Raw genomic sequence first — 26,904 nt, 5'->3', positions numbered from 1 at the left:
TGGCATAAAAATAAGGGGGAAAAAAAAAAGAAGACGAAGAAGAAAAAAACAATCAAGGGGTAGTCGAGTGTAAAACCATATTAGTCGAGACGAATGCACACGTCTGCTTTTTTCACCTTCCAGCAAAGAACCACTACTGCCTGCTGCCAGTGGGATACAATCATTTTTAACGACGGCCGTGGCTCCGGGTGGTAGAGCCTTGCAGCCCTTCGATTTCTTGTTCGAGAGCTTTGATCCTGTTCATCATGGGTTAGAATAAACCATCAAATTATCGCGCCAAATCGGGGAAACATACGCCGCATGGGTAGCCTCCAAATCCTTGTTGAGGCGGTCTCTCTCTGAGATAAGCTTCTGCTCCCACTGTCGGAATCGCTGCTCCTCGACCTTGACCTGCTCGGTGAATCGCTTGCGCAAATTCTCCTCCTCTTCCTTGAACTTGGGGTTGTCGAGCTTCCTGGGGCGGGCTTCGCCAAACTTGCGAGTCTCCATTTGTTGGGCGCGGTACGCTTCGTAGTGCTGCTCCTCGGTAGTGTGGATGAGATCGAGCATATGTGTACGGATGAGAATCGAGCGGAGCTTTTTGAAGTCGCAGTGCTCTTCGTCCTCAACTTCCGCAACACCCCAAGCATACTGGCGGCCCTTCACAACACGTCCGTCGTTGGTCTTCACGTCCTTCTCGGAACCAATCACAGCGAAAGGCATGGCAGCCATCAGGCTGCGGGCGTGGGTAGCGGCAGTCTCATCATCCTCTTCAATTGGGGGGGTATAGATTTTGATGCCCTGGGCTTCGATAACGGCTTGAACCTATAATTGGGGGGGGGGACGTTGTTAGTGTCCAAAAAAAAAAAAGAAAAAGGAAGAAAGGTGGGGTAAGGGGCGTTACCCTCTGCTTGTAACGGGCAAGGTCGGCGGGGCTGAGAGTGTCGGCCTTTGCAATGATGGGAATAAGGTTGACACGAGAACTCAGGCGCTTCATAACCTCGATATCGAGGGGCTTCAGAGTGTGTCCAGTGGGGCGGATAAAGTACAAGCAGGCATGAACACGCATGTCAATCTTGTCGGTACGGCGGGGCTGCTGCTCTTGCAACATGTACGACTCATGCTGATCGTCCAGGAATTCAATGATGGGTTGCCAGGAGTCGCGGTTGTTGACATAGTCGCCGAAGCCGGGGGTATCAATGACCGTCAAACGAACTATACGGCGCATTTGATGTTAGCGTTATTCGACAACCCGGACCTCTAGGATGCACCTTTGAAGAACTTCTCCTCCAACTCGGCCTTGGTGATTTCAATCTCAACCGTACGGTCAATTTGCTTCTGGTGACGGCGCTTGTGGTCGGCGTAGTTCTTGATGGTGGTGGAAAACAAGGTGTTGATAAACGTGGTCTTTCCCAATCCTGACTCTCCAGCAACCTGAGAATCACCGTTAATCCCTGATCCTAGGATGATGCAGCATGGCAATTCAACCCACCATAATAGTGAAAGCCGCTCCGCGCTTAGCAACGATCTTGTGTCTGCATGATTTGCGTTAGGATTGTGCTGCTATATCTCACAGAGCACGAGATAAGAGTATACACACCGCTGGTTAGGGAGCTGTTTTGGAACAATCCATCATTAGTAAAGCTTGCAGGACAAAATCAAATCAAACAACAGACCTAGAACTTACGTTGGCAATGCCAATGGGCGAAGGAGTCTCGTTAATGGGGGCCATGATGTTTAAGGGGTCGACGGGGAGGGGGGTGAGCTGGAATCAATCAAATAAGGTACGGGGAAACAACGGAGGCTCTAAAGCAATCGCAGGATTGAGAGGGGGAAAAGAGAGAAAAGAGGACGGGTCCAGGGATGATAAAGTCAGACAAAAAGCCGGTCGAGAGGAGGAAGGAATGAGAGACAAGAGGGCAAGCAGCAGCAATGATGAAGCAGCGAGAGAAGCAGCAGCAGCCGTTCGTTCTTGTTTGTGCCTCGTTGAGTTTAGTTTTGGTTGCTTTCGCTGCCCCTGAATCACCAGTCTGATGCCTGAGGCAGCGTATTTTTAACGCACTATGCCAGTCTGGGACTAGTCGGACGGAACACGGGGATTCTGTTGATCCGGATGCTTATCGCCTGTTTGGGAAAGTCGACTTTTTTTTTTTTTTTTTTTTTTTGTTGCTTAACTGAGGGTGCTAGGATCCGGTTATCGACCATGAAGACCGATTTCAAGGTATGTTTCTCCAATCCTGTTCGATCAGGATAATATCCAATGACCCTGTCCCACTGCAAGCTTGCTAACAACAGCCCACGCCAGTTTTCAAACCTCCTCGGTACGGTATATCGCAAAGGAAACCTGCTCTTTACCCCCGATGGAAACAGCTTGCTTTCCCCTGTCGGCAACAGAGTCACAGTGTTCGACCTAGTCAAGTATGTACTTTGCGACCTTGCGATCCCGTCAATTGTCAAACTGGCTTGCTAATTCAATTCCCGAATCTAGTAACTCGACCTATACCCTCCCATTCGCACACCGAACCAACATCCACCGATTAGATCTCACCCCCCGTGGCAATGTCCTTCTTTCCGTGGATGAAGATGGTCGCGCGATCTTGACGAACTTCCACCGTCGAGTTGTCATCTACCATTTCTCCTTTAAGGGCCGCATATCCGGGCTGAAATTCTCTCCTTCCGGACGACACTTTGCTGTGGGGTTGGGACGTCGACTGCAGATTTGGCACACCCCAGATACCCCGAGCATTGGAACGGATGGAGAAATTGAATTTGCCCCCTTTGTGCTGCACCGTGACCTGGCCGGTCACTTCGACGAGATTCAGAATATCGAGTGGTCGAGCGATTCCCGTTTCATCCTCACCTCTTCCAAAGATTTGACTGCGCGAGTATGGAGCTTGGACCCGGAGGATGGCTTTGAACCCACCACACTTTCCGGACATCGCCAGGCTGTGAGGGCGGCTTTCTTTTCTGGTGACCAGGAATCCGTGGGTGCCCTGCAAATTGCATTTGAAACATATATGCTGACTCGAGGTAGATCTACACCGTGGGTCGAGATTGTGTCCTTTATAGATGGGAATATGTTTCCAAGAAGGACCCGGAGACAATGGAAGATGTGTCGGAACCCCGCTGGAGGATCGTCAAGAAGGACTTTTTCCAGCAGCCACATGCTACGGTTAAGTGTGCGGCGTTTCATGCGCCCTCGAACCTATTGGTGGTGGGATTCTCCAATGGATTGTTCGGACTTTACGACCTGCCAGAATTTAACGCAATCCATCTCCTGAGGTATTCTTGATCCCCCCTTTCCGTTGTGCCTTCAATTCTAACTATTTCCCCTAGTGTTTCCCAGAGCAATATCGACGTTGTGAGCATCAACAAAACCGGCGAGTGGCTGGCATTTGGTTCTTCGAAATTCGGACAGTTGCTTGTGTGGGAGTGGCAGTCGGAATCGTATATCTTGAAACAACAGGGCCACCTCGACTCGATGAACGCACTGGTTTACTCTCCCGACGGCCAGAGAATTGTCACCGCCGCCGACGACGGCAAGGTCAAGGTCTGGGACGTCAAGTCCGGCTTCTGTATTGTGACATTTACGGAACATTCCAGTGGAGTCACCGCCTGTCAATTCTCCAAGAAGGGAAATGTCTTGTTCACGGCATCGTTGGATGGTTCTGTCAGGGCATGGGATCTCATTCGCTACCGAAATTTCCGAACATTTACTGCGCCGTCCCGCATGTCCTTCTCCTCGTTAGCCGTCGACCCCAGCGGTGAAGTGGTGTGCGCTGGCTCTCCCGACTCGTTTGACATTCACGTGTGGTCAGTCCAGACTGGCCAGCTTCTCGATCAGCTGTCCGGCCACGAAGGCCCGGTTTCGGCCCTGGCATTTGCCGCAGACGGTAACCATCTGGTTAGTGGCAGTTGGGACCGCACAGTTCGTATCTGGAGTATTTTCGGAAGAACTCAAACGAGCGAGCCTCTCCAGATTGCGTCTGATGTTTTGAGCGTGGCCTTCCGGCCTGATGGAAAGCAGGTCGCAGCATCGACGTTGGATGGACAGTTGACCTTCTGGTCGGTGGCGGATGCTGTCCAGGAAAGTGGGATTGATGGACGCCGTGATATCTCGGGAGGACGCAAGGTCTCGGATCGCACCACGGCTGCCAACGCTGCTGGCACCAAATCCTACCACTGCATCACCTACAGCGCCGATGGTAGCTGTATTTTGGCTGCTGGAAACAGCAAGTATATATGTCTGTATGATGTGACCACGGGTTCCCTGGTGAAGAAATACACAGTTTCCGTCAACACTTCATTAGACGGCACTCAAGAGTTCCTGAACAGCCGCGACATGACGGAGGCGGGTGCTCGAGGCCTGTTGGATGAAACCGGCGAAGCGTCCGACCATGAAGACCGAATCAACCGGGCGCTTCCTGGTGCGAAACGGGGGGATGCTGGGGCCCGGACCACTCGTCCTGAGGTGCGTGTCAGCTGTGTGGACTTTTCTTCCACGGGGCGTTCGTTCTGCGCCTCGTCTACCGAAGGGCTTTTGATCTACAGCTTAGATACGGAGTTTGTGTTCGATCCGTTCGACCTGGATATTTCTATCACACCGGAGACCATTCTCGCTACGGTTGAAGGCGCAAAGCAGGCCGCCGCACCCGGCCAAGCCCACGATGACGATACATTCTTGAAGGCCTTGGTTATGGCGTTCCGTCTCAATGAGTCTAAACTCATCCGTGCCGTCCACGAGGCCGTTCCCCCTGCCGATATCCCGCATGTGGTTCGAAACATCCCTACCGTCTATCTCCCCCGTTTCCTTCGCTTCATTGCCCACGCGACTGACGAAACCCCCCATCTCGAGTTCAACCTGTTGTGGATCGAGTCCCTCTTCAGCAGCCATGGGCGATACTTCAAGGATAATGCAGGCACACTCGCTCCCGAGCTTCGTGCTGTGCAACGGGCGCTTGATGATATCAGCGAGAACCTGAAGCGACTTTCCGAGAAGAACTTGCACGATCTTAACTATCTCCTTGCGAAACCCTTACTTGCCGGGAAAAAGACCGCGGCCCTTCCCAAGGCAATTGATGAGCGAGTTGTGTCCGGCAAGAATGGTGATGAGGAGATGAGTGAAGCAGCGGGTGATGATGCAGAGGGTGAATGGCTAGGCCTCGAATGATTGATGTCTCAAAATCCTTTTATCTTGTTTTTTTTTTTTTTTCCCCCGCTCTTTTTGCATATGCGCATGGCGTTCGACTTGTTTGATATACCTGGGAAGATAAATGGGGACCACCAAAAAGTGTTTTGTGCCATCTGATATTGTGTATATAGACATGGCTCCTAATCCTCCATTTCAGTACAACTCCAGCCTCTTTGTCTCTCTCTCTCTCTCTTTGAACCCTACTCTTTTAATGATGCTCTCATGCATGCAAGCTTTTTTTTATCTGAATCATTTTATGCAGACCTACCCCAAGACATGTTATTCTCGCTAGTGAATATACCTGACAGTGACGCCAGAACTTGCGCAAATTATTCACTACGTTCTCCTTTGTTATGCATGACTACAAGTAGGAATAGATCCTTCACTTGGATTATTTCTGTTATTGCATTTTCTGTGTTTCTCTTCCTCGCATAGAAAAACGCGACAGAGCGCCCCCTTTTGTTCCTATACTAGATCCTTCTCTCTCTCTCTCTCTCTCTCTCTCTCTCTCTACGAACATCCCCGAAACCCTAAGATCAATCAGCCAGCCAGCCAGACACACCGACAGACAGCTTTCCACGATGATGCTGGCGACAATGCTGAAAGTGCTGGGTCTTCCAGAGGATTTCTTCATATGGCCGCTGTTGCTGGTCTCGGTTATTCTTTTCGGGGCATTTTGCCTTTTGAAGCCCGCTGCTGCTCGTGCTCGTCTGCGTCTGGATGTGCCCACTGTTACCCTTGGCTGGTTTGTTCCTGAATTCGTCAATCGTCTGCTTTACTCTGTTTTTGCGCCGTTTCTCATTTATCGTGGCTATGAGAAGGTTCGTCCCCCCCCCCCTCCCCCCTTCTTTTTCGTTGCTGGAGGGGAATGATATGTAACCCTATATATATATCGATCTAGTACAAGGACATGCCGTTCCGAATCCTCAAGATGGATGCGGATTTGATCGTTCTGCCCGCCAGGTATCTTGCTGAGATTCGACATCTCCCGCACACGAAGCTCAGTCTTTTAGATGCCCAGTTCAACGTGAGCTAGCTCTTCCTCTTTGAACGTGCCGGGGCCGCGTTACGGAACTAATCGGGTCTGGGTATTCTGCAGAGCGTTCTGGGCGATTACACCAACATCCTGAACCACAGTCACTTGCCGGCAACTACTGTTGCGAAGAAGCTCACCCCTGCTATGCGTAAGTAAATTGGGAAGAGGGGGGGGGGTTTCCCCTTGATACTGGCACGATGAACATACCTAACGCCAGAGTCGCCAGACCGCATTGTACCCAAGATCATCGACGAACTCCAGTATGCATTCCCCATCGAAGTCCCGGAGTGTAAAGGTAGAGAGACATCCCCCCCCCCCCCCTGAGTAAGTGTTCATGAACGCTCGTCAGTACCTGACCAAGCAATCTTAGGCCGCTGGGTCCCCGTCACGTTGTACGACATGATCCTCAAACTCATCAACCGGGCGACCTCGCGCGTGATTGTCGGCGACGAGCTCTGCCGCAGCGAGCAATGGCTCGGAACCGTCACCAGCTACACGCACAACCTCGGCATCACGCTGATCCTCCTTCGTCCCGTTCCGACCTTCCTGCGTCCGCTGGTTGCCAAGTTCCTCCCCAGCGTGCGGTACCTCGAGAGAACGCTGAAATGGGTGAAAGACGACGTGTTCGTGCCGATGATCGTGGCGCGCAGAGCCGCGCAGAAAGACAACCCGGAGGCCCCGAAACCCGACGACTTCATGCAGTGGATGATGGAGCTCGCGGACAACCCGTTTGACGAGGACCCCCGCAACATCGCGCAGGGGTTGATGGTGATTATGGCTCTGGCTGTGCTGCACACGAGCAGCATGCTGATCACGCACGCGCTTTACGATCTGATGCTGCACCCGGAGTATCTCGAGCCGCTGAGAGCGGAAATCCAGACCACGCTCCCGGATGGCTGGATCAACGGGACGCAGGCAGCTTTTGCAACGCAGCGCTATCTTGACAGTTTCCTGCGGGAGTCGCAGCGTCTGAATCCGACTAGTGAAAGTACTTACTCTCTTTCCCTTTCCTTTCCTTTCCTCCACTCTCAAAAAAAAAAAAAAAGAAAAAGGAAACACTAACATATATATATATATCTCCAATCAAAAAGTCAACATCCAACGCATCGCAAAAGAACCCCTGGTCTTCTCCGACGGCCTCATCATCCCCCAAGGCACGCACATCTGTTTCCCCACCGGCCCGCTCTCCCGCGACGGCGCGCTCCTCTCGAACCCAGACACCTTCGACGGCTTCCGCTGGTGCAGAGAGAACCTCACCAGGACCAGCAAAACCGCAGCGAGCCTCGTGACGATTAACCAGTCCAACTTGCATTTCGGATACGGGCGCCAGGCTTGTCCGGGTCGGTTCATGGGCGCGAATACGGCCAAGGCGCTGCTGAGCCGGCTGCTGCTGGAGTATGAGATGAAGTTCGAGGAGGGGAGGGGGGGAAGGAAGCGGCCGAGGAATATTGTTAATGGGGAGCAGATTATGCCGAATTTGTGGGCGAGGGTTTTGATTAAGAAGAGGGAGGAGGAGGAGGAGGAGGAGTAGTTTTCTTCTCCTTCTCCTTCTTCTTCATCTTTGTCTGTGTTTTCAGATGTCAGGTTGTCGGATTGTCAGATTGTCAGATTGTGAGGAACAAGTCGGTGCTTCATTCCAGGGTGATGCGGCTCGTCAGTAGGGCTACTTCGTGTTGTTGCTCATTGCTGAAGAAGATGCTCAGGATCAGTTTAAGCCTGTATGAGTGAAGTCCAGGGCACAGCAAGCAATTTTTGAGATTGTATTATGTAGTTTTCATAGATCAATGTACAGTTGCTTAGTCTGGACGGAGTTACAGCACTCGAAATATCTATATATATCTGGGTTGGTGTTATGGTGAATAGAGAGAGAAATATCTATGTACTCTGTATATTATACCAACACATCATATCATGGTTAAGAGAATCTCTGACGGAAAATCATCTTGATACCCCCTTTATTCCTTTGCAGCGACGGCAGTTCCAGCAGCGCCTCTTCCGCGATTGCCTCGTCCCCGATGGCCATTTCCTCGATCCGAGCCACGATGACCTCGACCACGTCCTCCACGCGAGTCTAAGCTCTTAGGAGGAGGCACGTTCGAATAGTTATGGGGACGGAAATCCGGGTTGTTTTGAATGACCCCAGACTCGGGATCGGATTCCATCGGCGTATAACCACCTCGACCGCGGCCGCGACCCCCGCGACCCCGGCCACCACGAGTTGCACCATTCGCCGTCGCGGCCGCCGTGTGCTGGCCTCGCCAACCCCCACCGTTGAGCTGTGGTCGGAAGGGCAAGTTGGTGGGTGGCTTCATTCCATACCGAACACCCCCTGGGTTTGCACCGGTTGCCGCAACACGGTACGAATGGCCAAGGGGTGGCGGGGTTGCAGCTTCTTTCAGCTGTCCCTGACCGCCTGGCCCCAGGGGTGCGCCATATCCGGTAGCCGTCAGCGGTGACGGTTGGGGTTGTTGTTGTTGTTGTTGCTGCTGCCGGCGGGCAGCGGCTCGAGTACTGGCAAGCAGCTGTCGATATGAAATGTTCAGGACCGAAGATGCCATCACAGTCTGCCCCCGGAATGGAGAGCATCGATCTCCCAACGTTGTGCCGCTCATAAACGCTACATCAAAGACAACATCGAGTAAGATAGTCCGCAGGGTTCGGGTAAGGCCCACCACGGTTCCACGAGTGGCAATAGGCACTTTCCCAGAGTCCTGGGCGTATACAACGCGATCTCCGAGTCGGAAAGATTGGTTTCCAAGCCGCTGTTCAACATCAGAGGGCCGGAGAAGAGCACTCCGGCGAACACCTCGCATTTTCTGCAATTCCATCTCAGGCTGGCTCTGCATGAGCTGATCGGCGTCCTGTTCAATAAGCTTGACGATATCCGAGTCCAGCTGCTCGGCCTCGAGAGGAACTCTCTCAAAGTTCTTGGCTTCAATTTCCTTGAGCCAGGCCTTGATCTCATTGATCTTCGAAAGGGCAATGTCTTCCGGATAGAAGTCCGTTGGCTTGTACCGGTCGTTCTGCGGGTTGCGCTGGATGCCGGCAATGAATTCGGGGAACTTGATCATGTATTGCTGGAGCAGGCCGATTGCTTTTGCGCTGAACTCCCAACCAGAGTCTCCACGCCGAGAATAACCCAGGACCTTCTGCTTTCTGGCCTCGAATTTTAGGTTCAGGCCCAGATTCACACGCTGGCCGTCCACGTCCACAGAGAAGGAGGATGTGATCTTGGCTAGCACGAGGGGGTTCAAACGCAGGCTGCGGGCGATCGCAAACGAGGGGGTGTATGGGCAGAGAGCCTCTGCGCTCCTGGTCCGTTCCTTTCCGAACTCAGGCTCACGGCCCTGGAATGAAGCGATGGAGCCGTTGACCTTGCCATCGTCATACCCGGTGATAACCACTGGCCTGCCGTAGTTGAACTCGCCCAAGCAAAAGGCGCGCGAGCCTTCCGGGAATTCTTCCTGAATGGGCAAGGCATCGCGCTCAATGAAACGTTCATCGGGGTTAATCACTTCATCGACTACGAGCTGAAGCGCGTAATCCGTTTCTTGGCCAGGGATATGCGCAAATTCCTTGATGGTAGCCCCTTCATCCGTTTTGATAAGACCCTTCAGCAGCTGGACATGCACCATGGCCTCGACTGGGCCGATGATGGTGCCAAGCCGTCTGCTGTAGATGCCTTCGATCTTGTCAGCCTTCTTTTTCCACTGATCAATTTGCACATCTGTATGAGGAGTGGCAACCGCATGCTCCTCTCCTTCTGGAAGCGTATAATCGAATAACTCATCTGAAACGCAGATAACGAGGGCTTCTTGCAGGAATGGATAGCCCACAAAGACGCGCTGGTTGAGCTTCTGCTTAGCTAATTCAGTGCTTGATCTACTTCCGGGGTCAAGCACAGTGACAACCATGCTTTCATTGCGGCTCTCCTGCTGGAAGACACGGACGCCATGGAAACCCAATTGGCCAACGTGGGGTAATGTCTTCAAACTGGGGAATCCAGCAAGAGCAGCCTCTCCCAGTTGTACACCCTCGACCAATCCAATGTACGGTTCCAGACCTTCCATCGTAGGCAAGTCGAAAACGTTTTCGATACACTGGCATTTAAAAATATCCGGGAAGACTCCAGGAAAGGATGACGGGTAGATAAACTGGGTGTCCGGGGAGTATGTGAACTTGAGACTGACCCCAAACCCATTTCTTGCCTTTTCCTCTGGCGTCAAGAGATGCTCCCTTGTCTTCAGGGCATCTAGCAGACGATCCTGATCAATGAATGGGATCTTAACGACAGCCTCCCAGTCCATTTTCTTCCCATTCATGTCCAGCTCGAAATCACGTGGGTAGAAATCAATGATGGGAGATTCCGGCGAGGTCATCAGGTCGTGGTACGCAGCTGGAACAGTCTTTTTGCTGCGATCAGGAAGAACTCCCATAAGCTGTTCATAGGGTCGGAATGGCTTCCCGAGCGTGAAGTTCATGTCCGCCTTAAGGCCCTTCGTGACATCTAGACCATGTTAGCAATAGGGGGGGGATCTTGGGGGTTTTATCGTCTGTGACTCACCCGAGATCATTGGAGCATAGTGAGAATTGAAGAACCATGGCCAAGACGCAATGCCTCGGTAATAATAGTATAGAACCCACTGAAGACCTTGCACATAGTTCTCCGTTAACTTCCTCATTTCCTCCTCATTCTCCACCCCCCAGCTGAACTTATCCATATAGTACTTGTTTTTCCACTCTTGGAATTTCTGCTCGTATTTCTTTTCCGCTGCTTCCTTGGCCTCTTCAGCGGATAACTCTTGAACCTTGGCGTTCTCATACTTGCGAATAATTCGCTGAACAGCCATAGATGCTTCTTCATCTTCTTCATCCTCCTCCTCATCACTGTCGTTGCCCTGGTTTTCGGGGAACGAGATTCTCATAAATCGGTCTCCATCGTCATTGGAGACAGTGGTCCACGGCAACCGAAGGTCACCCGCAAGCTGCTCCACGAACTTACGGTCACGGGCCGGGAGTGCAGGTGGGAAGTCAAGAGGTTTTGAATCTGCTGCCTTTCCAGGTCTGTTCAAAACGAACTTCTTAACTGTCTTCAAAATAGTCTTTTGGTCCGGGGTTATGGTCAAACTCTTGGGCTTGTCCTCAGAGTTCGCGCTTCCATCGACACCGTTTTTCTTCGCGCGGATCCATTCTGCATCGGAGTACTCGGCCTCGAAGAAGCGGTGCTCGAAGGTGTCACTCAGGCCATCCAAAAGTGTACCGAGCCGTTTCAGGTTGATTACACCTTGCTCGTTGATATAGCCGCCCATCTTGGGCAGAACCTCTTTGTAGACTTTGAACATCAATGCCAGAGCACCTTCGTTAATATGCAGATGCGGCAGGTTAGGTAAAAAGTCATTTCCCACAAAGAAGGCCATGAGAATGAAGTCGTCAATAACGTGTTCCATGTCGTACTGAAAGTCCAACACCCCCGCTAGCTCCAATTCCTGAAACTCCAACTCCAAGTACTCTCTAACCATACACAAATGTAACAGATAGAAGTTCTGGTGTTCAAGCTCCTTGGGCTTTTTCTGGACCTGACGACCAAAGGTCACCTCCTCGCGGAGAAGGCAGAAATGAGGGTCATGGCTCAGCAGACCCAGCATGATCAGATCAGCATCAAGGCCGTACAAACAATGACGAATGTTTGGGTCATATTCCGGCTGTGCTTTCGCATGCCGGATGTACTCCATAATCTTGTGTTCCCCCTCTCCGGGTACTTCGTGGCCGGAGAGAACAATCTCTACTCCCTGCCAATCCTTGTCCTCTGAAATTTTCTTGTTAATGAAATATTTCAATTGGGAGGTAAGCTTCGCCATAAACTCCGTGCCTGGAGTGATGCAGTTACTGTCGAAAGGATCTTCCTTGGGCATTTCCATTCCCTGGGCGATCGCTTTCTTCGTCTGTTCCTCGACGGCCAGGGCCGTTCGGAATCGTCTCGCACGTTGCTGGTTCATTTTGGCTCGGGGGGCGACACCGTCCACGGCCATAAAGAAGAGTTTCCTCGGTTTGATTTTACCGTACAAATGCTCGATATAGTTGAAGATGGCAATAAACATCTTATCCTCGGTCATGCGAAAGGTAGGGGAATCGCTGTCATTGTGTGTGCAGTTATGAATAATACCGTTCATGTCAAGATACAGGTTGTCGAACTCGGGAATGCGGTTCTCCGCGATCAACATGGAGATCGCAGGATACCGTTCGCTCAACCAGCGGAAGAATTTGGGAACACCCATGGTGGAGGATCAATAACAAGGTAGAATCGGAGGAAAGGGTCGAAAACAGCAAAGAACAGGCAGGAGAATCAGCGTGTATCGTAATCGTCGTAGCCGTCGTCAGAGCACAATAAAGAACGGGCTAGAGCATAGACAAAGAAATGGACTGAGAAGACTCAGGGACTGTGAAAAAAGAGAAAAACGGGGAAAGGGAAGGACAAGTTGAAGTTATAGAAGAGAGCGGGCTACAGGAGCACCGTCTTTTGAAGTAGGTAGGGTAGGTAGGGTAGGTAAGCTGGGAAAGAAGAAGAAGAAGAAGAAGTTGATGATTCACTGTCGAGAATTGGGATGGTCACCATTGCCTGTTTGGGCAAGGCGCCGCCAAGCGCCGAATTCCCCGATTGGGGCTAGTGGCACATCGCCCATTAACGCGCCGGCGCGCTTCGTTTCTCCAGTGCGAAAGAAGAAAGAGAATTGGAAGCTCTCCGTCTGTTCCTGTCAAGCTCTGCTTTCGTTTCAGAGTCTCATTAGTCCATCCCAAACATCATGGAGCCCTATGATGACGGTAATTTCCCTCTCTCCCGCTTTTTCAGCGGATTGTCTTTCTGACTGGATTGGCTGTTCATAGGTTTTATCGAGGAGCAGGAGGAGCAGGAGGAGGAACGCACCGAGGAGAAGATCATTAATGAAGGTAATGGGATGAAGTATCTTCCGGAAGACCTGGAATTGAGACTAAGACTGGATTAGAGTACAAGACATGGAAGAAGAATGCACCCTTCCTTTACGACATGATCCTGAGCACAGCGCTAGAATGGCCCACTCTCACAACACAATGGCTGCCGGACAAGCAAGAGTATGCGCACTTTCATCATCTTGGGTTGGGTTGAGATCAATTCTGACGATTCTTTAGAGTTCCTGACAAGCCTTACTCCACCCATCGCCTGCTCCTAGGCACTCACACTTCAAGCGATGCACAGAACTACCTGCAGATAGCCCATGTGCAACTACCCAACCCGAACGCTCCTAACCCTGATGATTACGATGAAGAACGTGGGGAGATCGGTGGCTATGGTGGCAGCTCGAAGAAGGCGCCCATGGAGATCAAATTCAATATCGTGCAGAAGATTGACCACAAGGGCGAGGTGAACAAGGCGCGATATCAGCCACAGAACCCCAATGTGATTGCCACAATGTGTACAGATGGAAGGGTGATGGTTTGGGATCGTTCAAAACACCCGAGTCTCCCGACTGGCACCGTCAACCCCCAGATGGAGCTTCTGGGGCATACACGGGAAGGATTTGGTCTCAGCTGGAGCCCCCATAATGCGGGACACCTTGCGACGGGTAGCGAGGACAAAACCGTCCGTCTTTGGTAAGGAAACTGGAGACGGGGTTTTTTTATTGGAGAAGTGCTAACGACGGCAGGGATTTGACAACATACACCAAGGGCAACAAGGCGCTCAAGCCTGTACGAACCTACACTCATCATTCCTCGATTGTCAATGACGTCCAATACCATCCTCTACACTCCTCGCTCATCGGAACGGTCTCAGACGATATCACCCTCCAGATTCTGGACATTCGAGAAGCAGAGACTACGCGCGCGGCTGCTTCGGCTGAAGGCCAGCACCGGGATGCCATTAATGCCATTGCGTTCAACCCCGCGGCGGAGACTGTTCTGGCCACGGGATCTGCAGACAAATCGATTGGGTTGTGGGATTTGCGTAACCTGAAGAGCAAATTGCATGCGCTGGAATTCCACACGGACTCGGTGACCTCGATATCCTGGCATCCGTTTGAGGAAGCCGTGTTGGCGAGCGCCAGTTACGACCGTAAGATTATGTTCTGGGACCTCAGCCGAGCGGGTGAGGAACAGACCCCCGATGATGCACAAGATGGACCACCAGAGTTGTGAGTCTTCCCCCCCCCCCTCTCCCCCAATGTAATGAGGTTCAAGTTGCTAAGAGGCTATGTCTAGGCTTTTCATGCATGGTGGCCATACCAATCGCATTTCGGATTTCAGCTGGAACCTGAACGATCCATGGGTTCTCTGCTCCGCTGCCGAAGATAATCTGCTTCAGGTGTGGAAGGTGGCCGATGCTATTGTTGGGAAGGATATGGAAGACGTGCCGACGGAGGAACTGGAGCCCTGAGCGAAATAATCCTGGATCTTCTTTTTAAAATCAGATGTGATTCTGAGAGGTAAATCTAAGCCATGTTTCCTGTCTACCTAATCTCTTTCTGCTTCATCAAATCACTCTGTGAGATGAAATAAATCCATGACCATATTTGACCTGGCTCAGTAAAAAAAAACCAAAAACCCCACTGCATGCTGCAGGTAAGAAGACTCCTATCACGGAGTAACTAGACGATGGTGAGAAACTCCGTCCCAGTCGGAGAAACGCTGAGTGGTTCTGGACGCAGGCGGTGAAATTTATTGCGACAGAGGGGAAAACCAGATCATCTTTTCTTCTTCTTCCCCCTCTCTCGATTCTTCTTCGTCAAATCTCAGAATATCATCTTCTGGCCATGTCCGGAAGCTTTGCTTGATTCCCATCCTCTTGAAGCTTTTACTGTAACATCATTTCGAATCATCATGGGTTCTGGATCTCCTCCTCTCCCAGGCTCCAAGCCCAAGTCGGCCATCCCTGCTCACCTCCTGAACGGTGGATCTCCTCTTCATAACACTGTGGGTGCCCGTGATGCTCGGGAACGCGAGAGCCTGAATACTTCTATCCGGTCCTCGTTTGCTCCTCGCGTCCCCGCCGAATTCGATCTGCCCGAGTCGGCCGCACAACCCGTCGAGAACACTGTCAGCAGCTATGATACGCTAACTCGTAGCCCTGGAGCCACAAAGTACGTCTGCTGCGATCGTGTAGGGGGCCCCTGTTTCCCTAATTGATAATGCTAGGCCGACCTTGAGTGACCCCGCCCGCGATCCCAGAGATGAGGCTGGCGCCTTGACCCCGCCGGCGACCGCCAGCCGTCCGGCTAGTCCCTATACTTTATATCCTCCAATTGATTTTGACGGGCTTAGCTGGCCGTGTAAGTGATCCGTTCGAAATGCCCCGCTCGATCTTGTTTTCTAACCCCAGTTTCCCGATAGGCCCTGGAACCAGAGCGCGGTTGGAGTCGACCCCCGACCAGAATGAGGAGCGCATTCAGAAACTTGCAGGTGCTGTAAGGACGATTCTCGAATGCCTGGGAGAAGACCCGGAGAGGGAGGGACTGCGGGAAACTCCCGAGCGGTATGCGAAGGCTATGCTTTACTTTACCAAGGGCTACGAGGAGAATGTGAGGGATCTTGTCAATGGGGCCGTCTTCCACGAGGATCATGACGAGCTGGTGATTGTGAAGGATATCGAAGTGTTCTCTCTGTGCGAACACCACATGGTCCCCTTCATGGGAAAGGTAAGACCCCTTGGGGAGAATGGCGCCGCTTGGGGTCTGTGCTAACGATTTCCCAGATGCACATTGGTTACATTCCCGATCGCCGTGTGCTTGGTCTCTCTAAGCTAGCTCGTCTTGCGGAAATGTTCTCTCGGAGACTCCAGGTGCAGGAGCGTCTTACTAAACAGGTCGCTCTTGCGATCTCGGAAGTTCTCAAGCCTCGAGGTGTCGGCGTTGTGATGGAATCCTCCCATCTCTGCATGGTGATGCGTGGGGTGCAGAAGACTAGCAGCTCCACTACCACCAGCTGCATGCTTGGGTGCATGCGGTCGAGTGCAAAGACCCGGGAAGAGTTCTTAACCCTCCTCAACAGAAAATAATGTTTGATATCTTTATAAATGTATCGACGATCCATATCGGTTACCCCTCATTTTAACAGTGGACGGTATTCAAGAGTTCAAGGAGTTTTGGCGGTTCACCTTTCAACAGGTTCTTGGGATTGGTATTTTGTTTTGGATGAAGCAACTGTGTGTTCTTACATGCTTTCTTTCTTTCTTTCTTTTGTTTTTTTTTTTTTTTTTTTTTTGCAAAGATATTCTTGTATAGATAATTACTCACCTGGCTTCCTACGGAAAAAGGAGCGAACCTTACATGGGCAGTCAGCTCGACCCCGGACGACTTTTACGCTTCCAGCTGAATGGAGACAGAAGCCGTCGACCCGGCTTTTTTGGCCAGATTCACGATTGATGTTTTAATCCTTGGATTTACCAACTAAATCGAGGATAAAAAGCGGAGTGTTGGGTTGCTTCAACACCCTATAATTGGATCCTCTGATCTACGAAGATACAACTTCTATACTTTGGATCTAGGACTCTCTACAATATAACACAAAAATAACAGCCCCCTTGTTTCTGTTTAGGGTATTTGGATCAAATCTTCTCATGTCCTCTTACATGCTGGGGGGTTAGGGCTTGGTCTTTCAGTCACCATTTCCTCCTCCCACATAACACAGTGATATTATAGACAGTGAATGCAAGTCTCTGCTGACTCGCCAGGTAACACTTCCAAAATCTTTGAATATCTCCCCCTACGAGAGGAAGAATCTTTCTTTTCTCCCAACAACTCATTTTTGACAGAGGGAACACAAGTGGTCAGGTTTCTTTGTGCCTTCTTATTCTCTTTCTTTTCCATACACCCATTTCTAACTATTTGCTTTGAACCTTGCCTCACAGAAGTAGTGAGAGTATCCACTGGGTAAAGCGCGTATTTGAGCTCTCTTCCAAGGGTCAAAAATGGCGCACTCGAATACCCAACCAGCTGGGGAAGCTCAGTTGCCTATTCCCTGTCCCAATGAATCGACTGGAAATGAGCTGATTCATGACGAGGATGGACTCTCCCAGACCGGGGATACTACTATTGACCAGCCTGAGAATGGAGAAATCTGCGCAGGTGGTGAAGAGGAAGCAGCGCAAATTCACGCACAGAACTCACCTCCTGTTCCAGCAAGGACCCAGGCAGTGACAGATGAGGTAGCCAGATATCAAGAGGAAAGTTTGCATAAATATCTTATCCACCAGCAGAGACTGGTTGGAATTGCTCCGGAGAATGTCATTCCCATGCATCGCTGTGAGCCAACTGTAGCTGGGCCCAGACTGCCTCCTTTGCTGCGGCTCTCGAACGAAGGTCTTGCGGCTCCTCTGCTTCCTCCTGTCACCTTCAATGGTGTTATCCAGCCATTCCCATCCCAGCCTGGAGATCCCACTGGGATGGGACCAAATTACCACCATACTGCCAATAGCGAACGGTCTCAGACTTCTTCTTCTTCATCAGGTTGCACTGGATTGTTGGATGGTATCTCGCTCAACGGAGACCAGAACCTTGTCCACCCTGCTGGTATTAATCCAAACCTCCTTGGAAATCCTGTGCCCCGGTATGGCGATGTCCAGGGAAACGCATTCAGACCCGCCGGGCCGGTCAGTTCAAATATCAACAGAGCCCATATGTACTCTCCGCTGGCCCTCCAGCAGCAGCAGCCTACACCAGTTCCCCCGCTGCTGCCAGGCGTTTTCCCACGCATCCCATACATCCAACTGCCGCCGCGAGGAACCTCTCGTCGTGCCCGGAGGAGAAGACATGCAGCTACCCGCCCTCACGCCGGGTTCGACATCCTCCACGCGATCCTCCTAAGCAAGGGAGACGCCGCGCAAGATCTCGCATACAAATTCACGGCGTTTCTCGAAGCCCCCGACCTCGGCCACCTCTGGCAGCTGTCCAAATACTGGAAAATGTTCATCAACAAGCAGCTCCCCAGAATCATCCGCTTCCGCGTCGAAGCCCGCCACGCCAACGCCGCCAAAATCTTCCCCTGGCGCTGCTACTCGAGTCTGTACTTCAGTCGGCTCGCACACCCCACAGACAGCATCCCCGCATCATCACAACTACCACCACCACCGCACCCCGGCCCGACGCCCTTCTTAGTAGCCCACACGGCCTCCTTCCGCTGGATCGCCATGCTCACGCACCGCACCACAATCGTCAACGACATCATGGCCCTCCTCGCCCAAGCCAACTGCCCGCTCCCCCTGGCCTGCAAACCCGCCATCATGAAAGTGTGGTTCCTAATGAACATCCCCGACATGCCGCGGCGCACCTGGACAATCCAGAACCGCAACCTATGGACAGACCTGGACATCCTCCTCGCCATCTACTTCGTGGTCCGCATCGACCAATTCGTCCGCCTCAAACGCGGCAACCAAACCGCCGCCCTCCGCCACCTCATCATGGCCCAGTCCTCGCTCGAATTCCTCTTCAACGTCCTGCGCGGCGACGCCCTGCGCTCGGGCCTCGACACCCTCAGAACCTACCTCCGCTGGCAGTACCCGGCCCACCCGGCGCCCCGCCACCTGCACCCGGACGACGAACTCCTCGGCATCCCGCCGCACGAGGTCGGCGCCCTGCAGTTCGAAGGCTACGGCCGCGGCCCGCCCGGCGGCCCCGGATACAACCCCTACGGCCGATACGGACACCCCCACGAGGGCCGCGCGCCCGCGCGCCTGCGCCGCCCGGACGAGATGCTCCTCCTGGAAGCCAGACGCAGAGAGCTGAACCTGGAACGCATCTACCGCGACGTGTTCCTGTTCGGGAGGACCGACGCCCATACGCGGTGCGACCGACCGGGAGCCCTCTGGGACATTGAAATTGCTCGCACTATCCGCGCCGAGGGACTTCGGCTGGGGCTTCTGGAGGCTTGTAGTGTGGATGATTGATTCGCGTATCTGATCTGATCTGATCTAATCTGGTCCTGTCCTGTCCTGTCCTGTCTAGGACTGGGTCGGTTGGTGATTGGTTGGTCTCTCTGGTTGCATGATTAGGTTTAGTTCGTTCGTTAGTTGGTTGGTTTGTTATCTGCCCGGAGTTGACAACAACCTGTACCTAGTACCTATGTATGTAGGTACAGTGCAGGTATTTAAATGACTTGGGGTGGTAAACAGGAAGAAGGATTCTGCTGCAGTACTCGTTGAAAAGTTCCTGATAGCTCTCCTTTACTACGGTGTGAATCGGTCTATGGCATGGGTTTTTATCACAGGGAACAGTTTCTACTGCGTTCAATGGAATTCACAAGTGCGTTGCTAAGTAGCAATCTATGCAGTAGTAGACCTCTCTCTACTCTAATATGCGAGTCCCACCCAAGTTCAGGCGGGAAAAAAAAAAAAAAAAAACGAGAAAATAACAAATCATACATCAACCTGATACATATAAAACACTAACAACAACAATCCAGTAACTCCCAATGTAAGATGAGTAATTCGACAGCCATGCTCTTATACAAGACTTGGGTGACCGTAAGTGCAAATGCCCAATGCAACGATATCAAGGCCTATCCCAGAGTCGAATGATGCAATGCAATGCAACCATGAGCCAAGGAGAATGCAAATCATGCCGGAAGAAAAAAGAAAGAAACAAGACAACAATCATTAATACAGCAGAGTAGGGCATGGGGGAATCATCCTAGCATAATCAGAAACATTCCCATTCACAAAATACACACCATCGCGCCACACGATCGGCGAGGACCAAGCCTCTCCAGACTCCGCGCTCCCCAATCTTGATCACGGTCTCCCAGACACTGCCGTCGGCGGTACACTCACTCGGGGAGTCCGACAAGTTCGGGGTACTGATCATATGATCGGCTTTGCGCGTGAGGCGCAGAATCTTGCCGGACGGGGACTGGATCGCCAGTTTGGCGGGCTTTTCTCGCCCGGAGGTGGAGCGGGTAGATGAAATCGCCGACGTTGAAGCCGAAAATTCGTTGGAAACGGTCGAGGCGGATGAGGATCCCCCAGCGGAGCTGGAGATCATACTCAGGGCGCTGGCTGGCCGCGAAAAGACGGACGGAGAGATACGGCCACTGCCGAAGCTGGCTTCATTACTAGTCGGGGGAGGAGGAAGTGAAGAGGGATGCTGGCGGACCGTAAAAACAAAGGTGTTGTTGACCGCTAGCTTGGCGCACTGGGGTTGGATGATATACAAATCATGGCGTTGGGCATGGGGAGTCGGATGCCGTAGGACGAACTCGTAGGGCGGATTCTCTCCGGAGTGGAGGATCGGAAGGGCAAATGCGAGAGGATGAGGTATATCGCGGCTGGAATGCATCAGGCCCTTGCGTCCAGCATATACCTTCACCATTCCTTGTCCTTCATCCCCGGGCAAAACGGCTTTGATGGTAATGCGCTTAAGGCCATTGACCCAGTCCGGTTGGACGAGCGCCCGCTTTCGGACGATCTCTCCGCTCTCAAAGAAGTCGCCGTCGGCGTCGCAGGCAAAGGCCGGCGCCTCTACTTCGGCCGCGCATTCTACGTCCGGAGGCACCAAGAGCCGCACCTGGAGAACCTCTAAGCCTTCCAGTCGAATCACACTGGTGTCATAATCGGGGAACCGCATGCCGAGTTTAAAATAGGGGGGGCAGGCCGTGGGAAGCGCCAGGAGCACATCTGGCGATATGGGAGGACAAATGTGCTGGGCCTCGGGGAGCAGGGGCACATGGGTGTAACAGAGCTCCAGGGGCCGGGGAAGGAAATACCAAGGCTCGGCTGTCGCGGTATTCGTCGTCACAAACAGGTTTCGTTGGGGGTTAGTCGGACTGGCCAGCGAGCAATCCAAGAACCGCCATTCGCCGTCGACGAGCACCGCGTTCCACCAGTGATTGGGTCGCGAAAGGCTATCCAACTCGAACATTTCCCCGGGGGGTTTGAGAAACCCTTGAATGGCCTCGGCATGGAGACCCACGGCCATGCACATTTCCCGGACGAGATAGGCCACTTCCTCGGGGCTTCCGCGCTTGGTTTGGAGGACGCGCTTCAGGTCGATTTCCAGGTCTTCTTCGATGGGCTCATCCCAGGCAATCTTCTCGCTCACCCAAGTAAAAATCGCGCGGAGTCTTTGGACGTCGCTCTTGTACGGCCGGCAAACATACCCCTGGGCGAGGCTCATTGGGTTGGTCATCGGCGGCAGACTATTGACGAACCGGGCACTTTTGTCCACGAGGGTGAGATTGGCGCTGCTGAAATCCATCGGTTCGCCGATCGGCAGACCGTCAATGCCTTCCTCTCCTTCGGCGGTCTCGTACAGTTCCTCCACCGCATAAATCACGGGGTGGTCCATCATCTGACATCGCTCTGCTCGTTCCACGCGTTCATTGCGACTGGGAGAGCTGGCGCGGTTGACATCACGCCGCACCTGCACCCAGTCGATAGGACTATTTCCAAATCCCATCTCGCGAGCGTCAATGTCTCGATGCGATTGTGAAGAGCGAATGGGAGACACCACCGCCCGCCCCTTCGTGGGAGAGTATAGCCCTCCGCCACTCTGGCCCACAGCAATGCTGCTGCGGGCATTCGCCGCACCCGTTTTGGCGGACTCGAAAATTTTCTTAAAAAACCCCTGTTTCTTTGCCTTGGGGGTGGCAAGTCCTCCAAACACATTCGTCTGCTCTTCGTGCGGATCCATCGACGACGACGACGACGATGACAACCAGGGGAGTGCGGACGAAGCGCCCTGACGGGAGGTATTATGGCTGGAATGATAGGATATTCCACTGATCGGTGTCTCGGGCCGTGAGGTGCGCGCGAGGTCGCTAAACCCCCTGGAACGAAATGCATCCATGGCAGTGTTCGGCCTCTCCCCGGGACCTCCGCCTCCTCTTCTGGCATAGCTGCCGGCGCTGGTTGCGCTAAATCCGCTCGCGGACGGGCCGCTCATGATGCTCTGGCTGGTTCGATCTGTGCTCGCTGTTTGAAAGGTACTATTACTTTGTACGCCAATGGATGAATTGGTGGTACTTGATTTGTTCGTGGAGCTTCGATTTAATAGGTCATCGCGGAGATCGAGACCGGATCGTTGATTTTTTAAGAGATGGTGATGCGCAGGGGTTGTTGTTGAGGAGTGGTGCCTCCCATCATGATAAGGAACATTCCTTGGCGGCGGTGAAGGCGGCGGAGGATCATCATCATCTTCGGGAAGCTGTATATCTTCGGAGCCTCGGTGATTCTGCTCCTGCATCTGACGGAGTCGGCTTTCCATGCGTTGCACATAGTTGTTCAGCTGGGGCGGACCTTCCACAAACGGATCGTGTGTGTAAACACTGTTTCTATGCACGGCGGGGGGGTTATACTGATAGTCCTTCTCTCCTTCAAACCCTAAAGAGGTCAGGGGGCGGTTTGTCGTCGCTGGCTGAGGCTGGTCATCGCGGAACGAGTCATACGCGTCCGGAGACCAGGGGGAGTGGTGGTTGTACATGGGCTGCGGCGAGGGCGAATGCGATGCGCGGGACATCCCCATATCCTCGAGCGAAGTCATGACATCTTCCATCGCATCTCGAAGGGGGGAGGGTGTCTGTCCATGGGCGTCTGAGTGAGCAGCGGGGGATGGGGTCCTCGACAAGGTAACGTAGCGATCGTTCATATCCAGTTGTGAGGGGATGCCCATACTTGAAGTGGAAGGCTGGCGATGGACTGCGACTCGGTGTGGGGGTGGGGGTGGAGGCGGAGGGGATTCTTCGCGCTCGGTGAGGAGCAGCGGGGAGACTTCGCGCGACGATGGTTGCGAAACCTGGATATGATGATGATGATGATGATGATGATGATGATGCCTCATGGGAGCCGGCGCCGGCGAGGGTTGGAAATCGGCGAGGTCGTGAGTAGGGGGAGGTCTCGGTGACACTGCCCGAGATGGGGGTCGAGAGCGCGAGCGGATGGATAACGCATGCTGTTGCGGTGGGGGAGGGTTCAGCTCTTGCGGGCCATTAGTAGGTGAGACGTCGCCCCGGGATGGCGGCCGGTAGGCAGAACGGTTGGAGGTCGGATGTTGGAGGGGACTCGGGTCGTCTTGGGGAGGACGCGGTGAGATGGCGCGGGGTGGCGGCTTGGAGATGGCCACCAAGGGTCGAGAAAGGGAGCTTTGTTGTCTAGTGGCAGTGGTGGGCGTGCGGCCCGGTTTGACTTTACGCGAAAGACTGCCATCCCGTGGGGGGGTTTGTGGAATGGTACTGGTGACGGGCGACGTGGAAGAGGAGCTACTTCCGGATGGTGCCAGAGCTTCCCGATGGGCTTGGAATGGCTTTCTGAACACGGTCTTCTGCTTCTTGGGGGCTGAAGTCGGATTGGAGATGGGAGATGCGGCGGCCTGGATCATGGGACTGGTTGATCGGGTAACTGGGACGAAATCGTCCTGGAGCACCTGCACAAAGTTGGAGGGGAACAGGCCAACCATGCGCCGGTCTCGTCGCAGTCGTCCCATCCACCACTGTCCGTCGCCAGCGTTCAAGCATTCAATCAAGTCGCCTTCAACGAAGCCCAGATCGCGTTTTGTTTCGCCACCCCATGAGTAGACGGCGCGACACCAACAGGGAAAGCGCGTGGGCAGCTGCGGCGCGGCGGGAGCCATGATATGATGGCAGAGGAATAATCAGCAGCACACACACGCCTACCTAGGGACTCGCAATCGGAAGGGGATCAAGGAGCGAGGAAGGGAGGCAGGAAGATAACCATATTAGGAAAGCCGCGAGGAGAACGGGGAATCAATCTTCTTGAAAGAAGGGAGGAAGAGAGAAAGAAGTCAATGAGGTGGAGGAGGAAGGAGGAGGGAGTTGTTGTGGTGATTTCACGTGTTTACATTGGGCCGGGTTGGGGTTAGCGGGGTTGTTATCGATAAGCTGATATCGGGGGCACGATGTTCCGCTTAGTAATTAGGCTAGGGTTTTATTTAGGGTTATGTTAGTTGGGGTTGGGGTTAATTATCTGTTGGGGTTAGTTAGGGTCAGGGTTTCTTATCAGGGTTGGTTAGGGTTGATTAGGGTTTCAGTTGTCAGGGTTGGGTTACCCTTAGGGTTCGGCTCTCATCATTCTCTCGTACAATTACCACATTATACAGACTGATCAGACTGATCAGACTCATCAGACTCATCAGATTCCCTAGACTCTAACTAATCCTCAATTCTCCTCATGATCCCTCTCCCGGCTACCCATTAGAAGAAACATTCCACCCATCCCCCCGGTTACGTCTCAGACCCTCCTCCCAGGACTCGAATTCCTCCTCCTTGTCTCCCTGGTTTATCCCCTGCTGGATTCAGCTTTCATTCAACATGCTTTCTTCTACCTTCCAAGCTCCTGATGTTTCGTTGTAAACCGCTCAACTCCAAATGAAGTCTCTACCGTACCTCGTCTGCCTGGCGCCTGCAGCTCTAGCCGCCGTGGTCCGTTACAATGTCGATCTCACATGGGAACAGGGCGCGCCCAATGGCCAGTCGCGACAAATGGTTTACATGAATGGCCAGTTCCCGGGTCCGACTATCAGAGCCCAGCAATACGATCAGATTGAGGTGTGTGCATGAGACGATGACTGGGCTCGAGATCCGAGATTCAACATCGGCTAACCCTATAAAACCGCAGTTCACCATCCAGAACCACCTGCCCTATAATGCCACCGTTCACTTCCACGGCATTGAGTCCGTCCCCAGCCCATTCGCAGGAAAACAACTATTGGACCATGTCTGATGAATCTTAGGATGTCTGGTACTCCCTGGTCGGATGGAGTCCCGGGGCTCACGCAAAGACCCGTCCAGCCCGGCCAATCCTTTACCTACCGCTGGACGGCGACGCAGTATGGAACGTACTGGTATCATGCCCACGCGCGTGGATTAATGGCGGATGGGCTCTACGGACCCATCTGGATCGAGTAAGTCCTGAATTGTGATATCCGTGTGCTGGGACATCGGCTAACTCTGTGATTGCTGATCAGTCCTGCTCCCGGCGTCGCCCAACCGTTTGCTTTCATTTCCGACGATCCAGACGATATCGAGGCTATGCGCAACGCCGAGAGGGACCCCCATTTGATTTTAATCTCGGACTGGACCAAATTCACCTCGGAGGAATATCAGAGCGCCATGGAGGTGAGCGGGGTGAATGTATTGTGCGTAGTAGATCTCTCGCGCGAATGGTCGAATGCTTCCCGTTAACACGGTTTCCCCTTATGTAGCTGCTCCGATAGCATCTTGATCAACGGCCGAGGCTCGCTCTACTGCCCCGGGCTTGATGCCATCAACGCGTACCTAACGCCCGAGCTCCGAAAGGCGATCGATAACAGGACATTCACAGACAAAGGGTAGGCCGCCCCTCGCTTCCATCCCAGCCAGGGCCCGTGGAAAGAGATGATTAACGGATGCGCTGTACATGTGGCTAGATGCTATCCCAACTTTTACAACACCCAGGGGAATTTTACGTATGATGAGTCCAAGCTTCCCGACGGACTGAATTCCGGTTGCTACGCGTCCGCGGGAAGCCGGGAAGTCATCGAAGTCGATCCCAGTCGCCAATGGGCCAGTATGAAGTTTATCGGGGGGACCGCCATGAAGAGCGTGATCGCCTCCATTGACGAGCACCCCATGTGGATCTATGAAGTGGATGGGAACTACGTGGAGCCTCAACTAGTCCACACGGTGACGATTTTCAATGGCCAGCGCTATTCGGCGATGATCAAGCTCGACAAGCCGGCCAAGGACTATACCATCACCATTCCCGACACCAGCCAGGATCAAATCATCGCCGGGTATGCCACGATGCGATACACCGGCGGCAGCGATGGCGACAACTCGGGAGCAGACTCCGTCCCATACCTGAATTATGGCGGTCTGAACACCACGGCGGATGTCATCACGCTGAATGACAGCACGCTCGTGCCGTACCCGATCCTCCCAATCCCCAGGGCCGCGGACCAACTGGTCAACCTCACCATGGGACGCCTGGGGGCCGCGTATCGATGGACTCTCGAGGGGTATGCACTATACGATATCATGGCCAACTACGACAGCCCTATCCTGCTGGACCTCAACGCGCAGCACCACCTGGCCGACAAAGTGGTCGTCCAGTTCCGCAACGGCACCTGGGTCGACATTGTCTTCCAAATCGGACACTTGCCCAACAACACTCCAATTTCCGCCGCCCACATCATCCACAAACACTCCAACAAGTTTTTCGTTCTCGGACAAGGCACGGGCATCTTCAGCTGGCAGAGTGTGGCCGAAGCCGCCACGGAACAACCGCACCTGTTCGAGCTGGAGAAACCTCTGTATCGCGACTCCATTGTCGTTCTGAACCTGTCCGGACCCAATTGGGCCGTCATCCGGTATCAAGTCGTCAATCCGGGGCCCTTTCTCATCCATTGCCACATTGAGTCCCACCTGTTCAACGGGATGGCGGTTGCGCTCCTGGACGGGGTGGACCAATGGCCCGAAGTGCCTCCAGAATACAGGCGCTGATGACCGGGACGGTGATCATTAGCTAACATTGACACACTCCTAATGCATTCATTGCTCCGCTCCAGCCTTACCGTATTCCGAGAAGAGATTTTCCCTGCCCTGTTTCCTGTAGTTCGTTCTCCCTCTCTCCCTTTCCTCCCTTTCGGTATCCCTCGGGGTTTCCCAGCCAGTAGAAAAAAAAAAACAACAAAAAAAGAAAAGAAAAACAAAGTTAAGACGACCTGCTCCCTGCTGATGGAACAAG

At 53.0% G+C, this 26,904-nt stretch overlaps 8 protein-coding genes across 8 annotated transcripts; 6 read left to right on the top strand and 2 right to left on the bottom strand.

Moving 5' to 3' along the window:
- Window positions 1-8: 8 nt before the first annotated feature.
- Window positions 9-1,958, bottom strand: aspC (septin CDC12). The gene is made up of 7 exons (XM_040897232.1): window positions 1,667-1,958; window positions 1,580-1,593; window positions 1,472-1,514; window positions 1,251-1,413; window positions 884-1,194; window positions 296-804; window positions 9-236 (listed from the first exon to the last, which is right to left on the bottom strand). Exons 1-7 carry the CDS (start codon window positions 1,709-1,711, stop codon window positions 167-169), a joined length of 1,155 nt encoding a protein of 384 aa, XP_040752479.1. The 5' UTR covers window positions 1,712-1,958; the 3' UTR covers window positions 9-166.
- Window positions 1,959-2,170: 212 nt separating this feature from the next.
- On the top strand, window positions 2,171-5,628 carry P175DRAFT_0523917 (snoRNA-binding rRNA-processing protein PWP2). The gene is made up of 5 exons (XM_040899339.1): window positions 2,171-2,200; window positions 2,285-2,397; window positions 2,468-2,963; window positions 3,014-3,261; window positions 3,316-5,628. The coding sequence occupies exons 1-5, from the start codon at window positions 2,183-2,185 to the stop codon at window positions 5,147-5,149; spliced, it is 2,709 nt and encodes a 902-aa protein (XP_040752478.1). The 5' UTR covers window positions 2,171-2,182; the 3' UTR covers window positions 5,150-5,628.
- P175DRAFT_0516669 (cytochrome P450) lies at window positions 5,583-8,013 on the top strand. Its single transcript, XM_040898921.1, has 5 exons — window positions 5,583-5,991; window positions 6,270-6,354; window positions 6,424-6,501; window positions 6,577-7,194; window positions 7,298-8,013. The coding sequence occupies exons 1-5, from the start codon at window positions 5,752-5,754 to the stop codon at window positions 7,735-7,737; spliced, it is 1,461 nt and encodes a 486-aa protein (XP_040752477.1). The 5' UTR covers window positions 5,583-5,751; the 3' UTR covers window positions 7,738-8,013.
- Window positions 8,014-12,934: 4,921 nt separating this feature from the next.
- On the top strand, window positions 12,935-14,751 carry P175DRAFT_0479758 (WD repeat RBAP46/RBAP48/MSI1 family protein). Its single transcript, XM_040895404.1, has 6 exons — window positions 12,935-13,025; window positions 13,089-13,151; window positions 13,208-13,313; window positions 13,371-13,832; window positions 13,886-14,371; window positions 14,439-14,751. The coding sequence occupies exons 1-6, from the start codon at window positions 13,007-13,009 to the stop codon at window positions 14,611-14,613; spliced, it is 1,311 nt and encodes a 436-aa protein (XP_040752476.1). The 5' UTR covers window positions 12,935-13,006; the 3' UTR covers window positions 14,614-14,751.
- Window positions 14,752-15,056: 305 nt separating this feature from the next.
- P175DRAFT_0557759 (GTP cyclohydrolase I) lies at window positions 15,057-16,436 on the top strand (the record flags this gene model as incomplete). Its single annotated transcript, XM_040900797.1, has 4 exons — window positions 15,057-15,316; window positions 15,372-15,505; window positions 15,567-15,871; window positions 15,928-16,436. The coding sequence occupies 4 exons, from the start codon at window positions 15,057-15,059 to the stop codon at window positions 16,228-16,230; spliced, it is 1,002 nt and encodes a 333-aa protein (XP_040752475.1). The 3' UTR covers window positions 16,231-16,436.
- A 958-nt stretch (window positions 16,437-17,394) lies between these two features.
- Window positions 17,395-19,077, top strand: P175DRAFT_0418764 (uncharacterized protein; the record flags this gene model as incomplete). The annotated part of the gene is made up of 1 exon (XM_040893091.1): window positions 17,395-19,077. A coding segment is annotated over one exon (1,683 nt), but the record flags the coding sequence as incomplete, so codon positions are not given.
- A 317-nt stretch (window positions 19,078-19,394) lies between these two features.
- On the bottom strand, window positions 19,395-23,943 carry P175DRAFT_0501713 (putative SH3 domain protein (Cyk3)). The gene has a single exon (XM_040897231.1). It carries the CDS (start codon window positions 23,789-23,791, stop codon window positions 19,868-19,870), a length of 3,924 nt encoding a protein of 1,307 aa, XP_040752473.1. The 5' UTR covers window positions 23,792-23,943; the 3' UTR covers window positions 19,395-19,867.
- A 602-nt stretch (window positions 23,944-24,545) lies between these two features.
- Window positions 24,546-26,660, top strand: P175DRAFT_0509566 (uncharacterized protein; the record flags this gene model as incomplete). Its single annotated transcript, XM_040898436.1, has 6 exons — window positions 24,546-24,725; window positions 24,796-24,851; window positions 24,911-25,081; window positions 25,145-25,315; window positions 25,382-25,507; window positions 25,586-26,660. 6 exons carry the CDS (start codon window positions 24,546-24,548, stop codon window positions 26,658-26,660), a joined length of 1,779 nt encoding a protein of 592 aa, XP_040752472.1.
- Between the last annotated feature and the right edge of the window lie 244 nt (window positions 26,661-26,904).

The sequence above is a fragment of the Aspergillus ochraceoroseus genome (genome assembly GCF_002846915.1).
Source record: "Aspergillus ochraceoroseus IBT 24754 chromosome Unknown P175scaffold_4, whole genome shotgun sequence".
In the NCBI taxonomy this organism is placed as follows: Eukaryota; Fungi; Ascomycota; class Eurotiomycetes; order Eurotiales; family Aspergillaceae; genus Aspergillus; species Aspergillus ochraceoroseus.
This window is presented reverse-complemented; position numbering and strand designations above follow the sequence as displayed.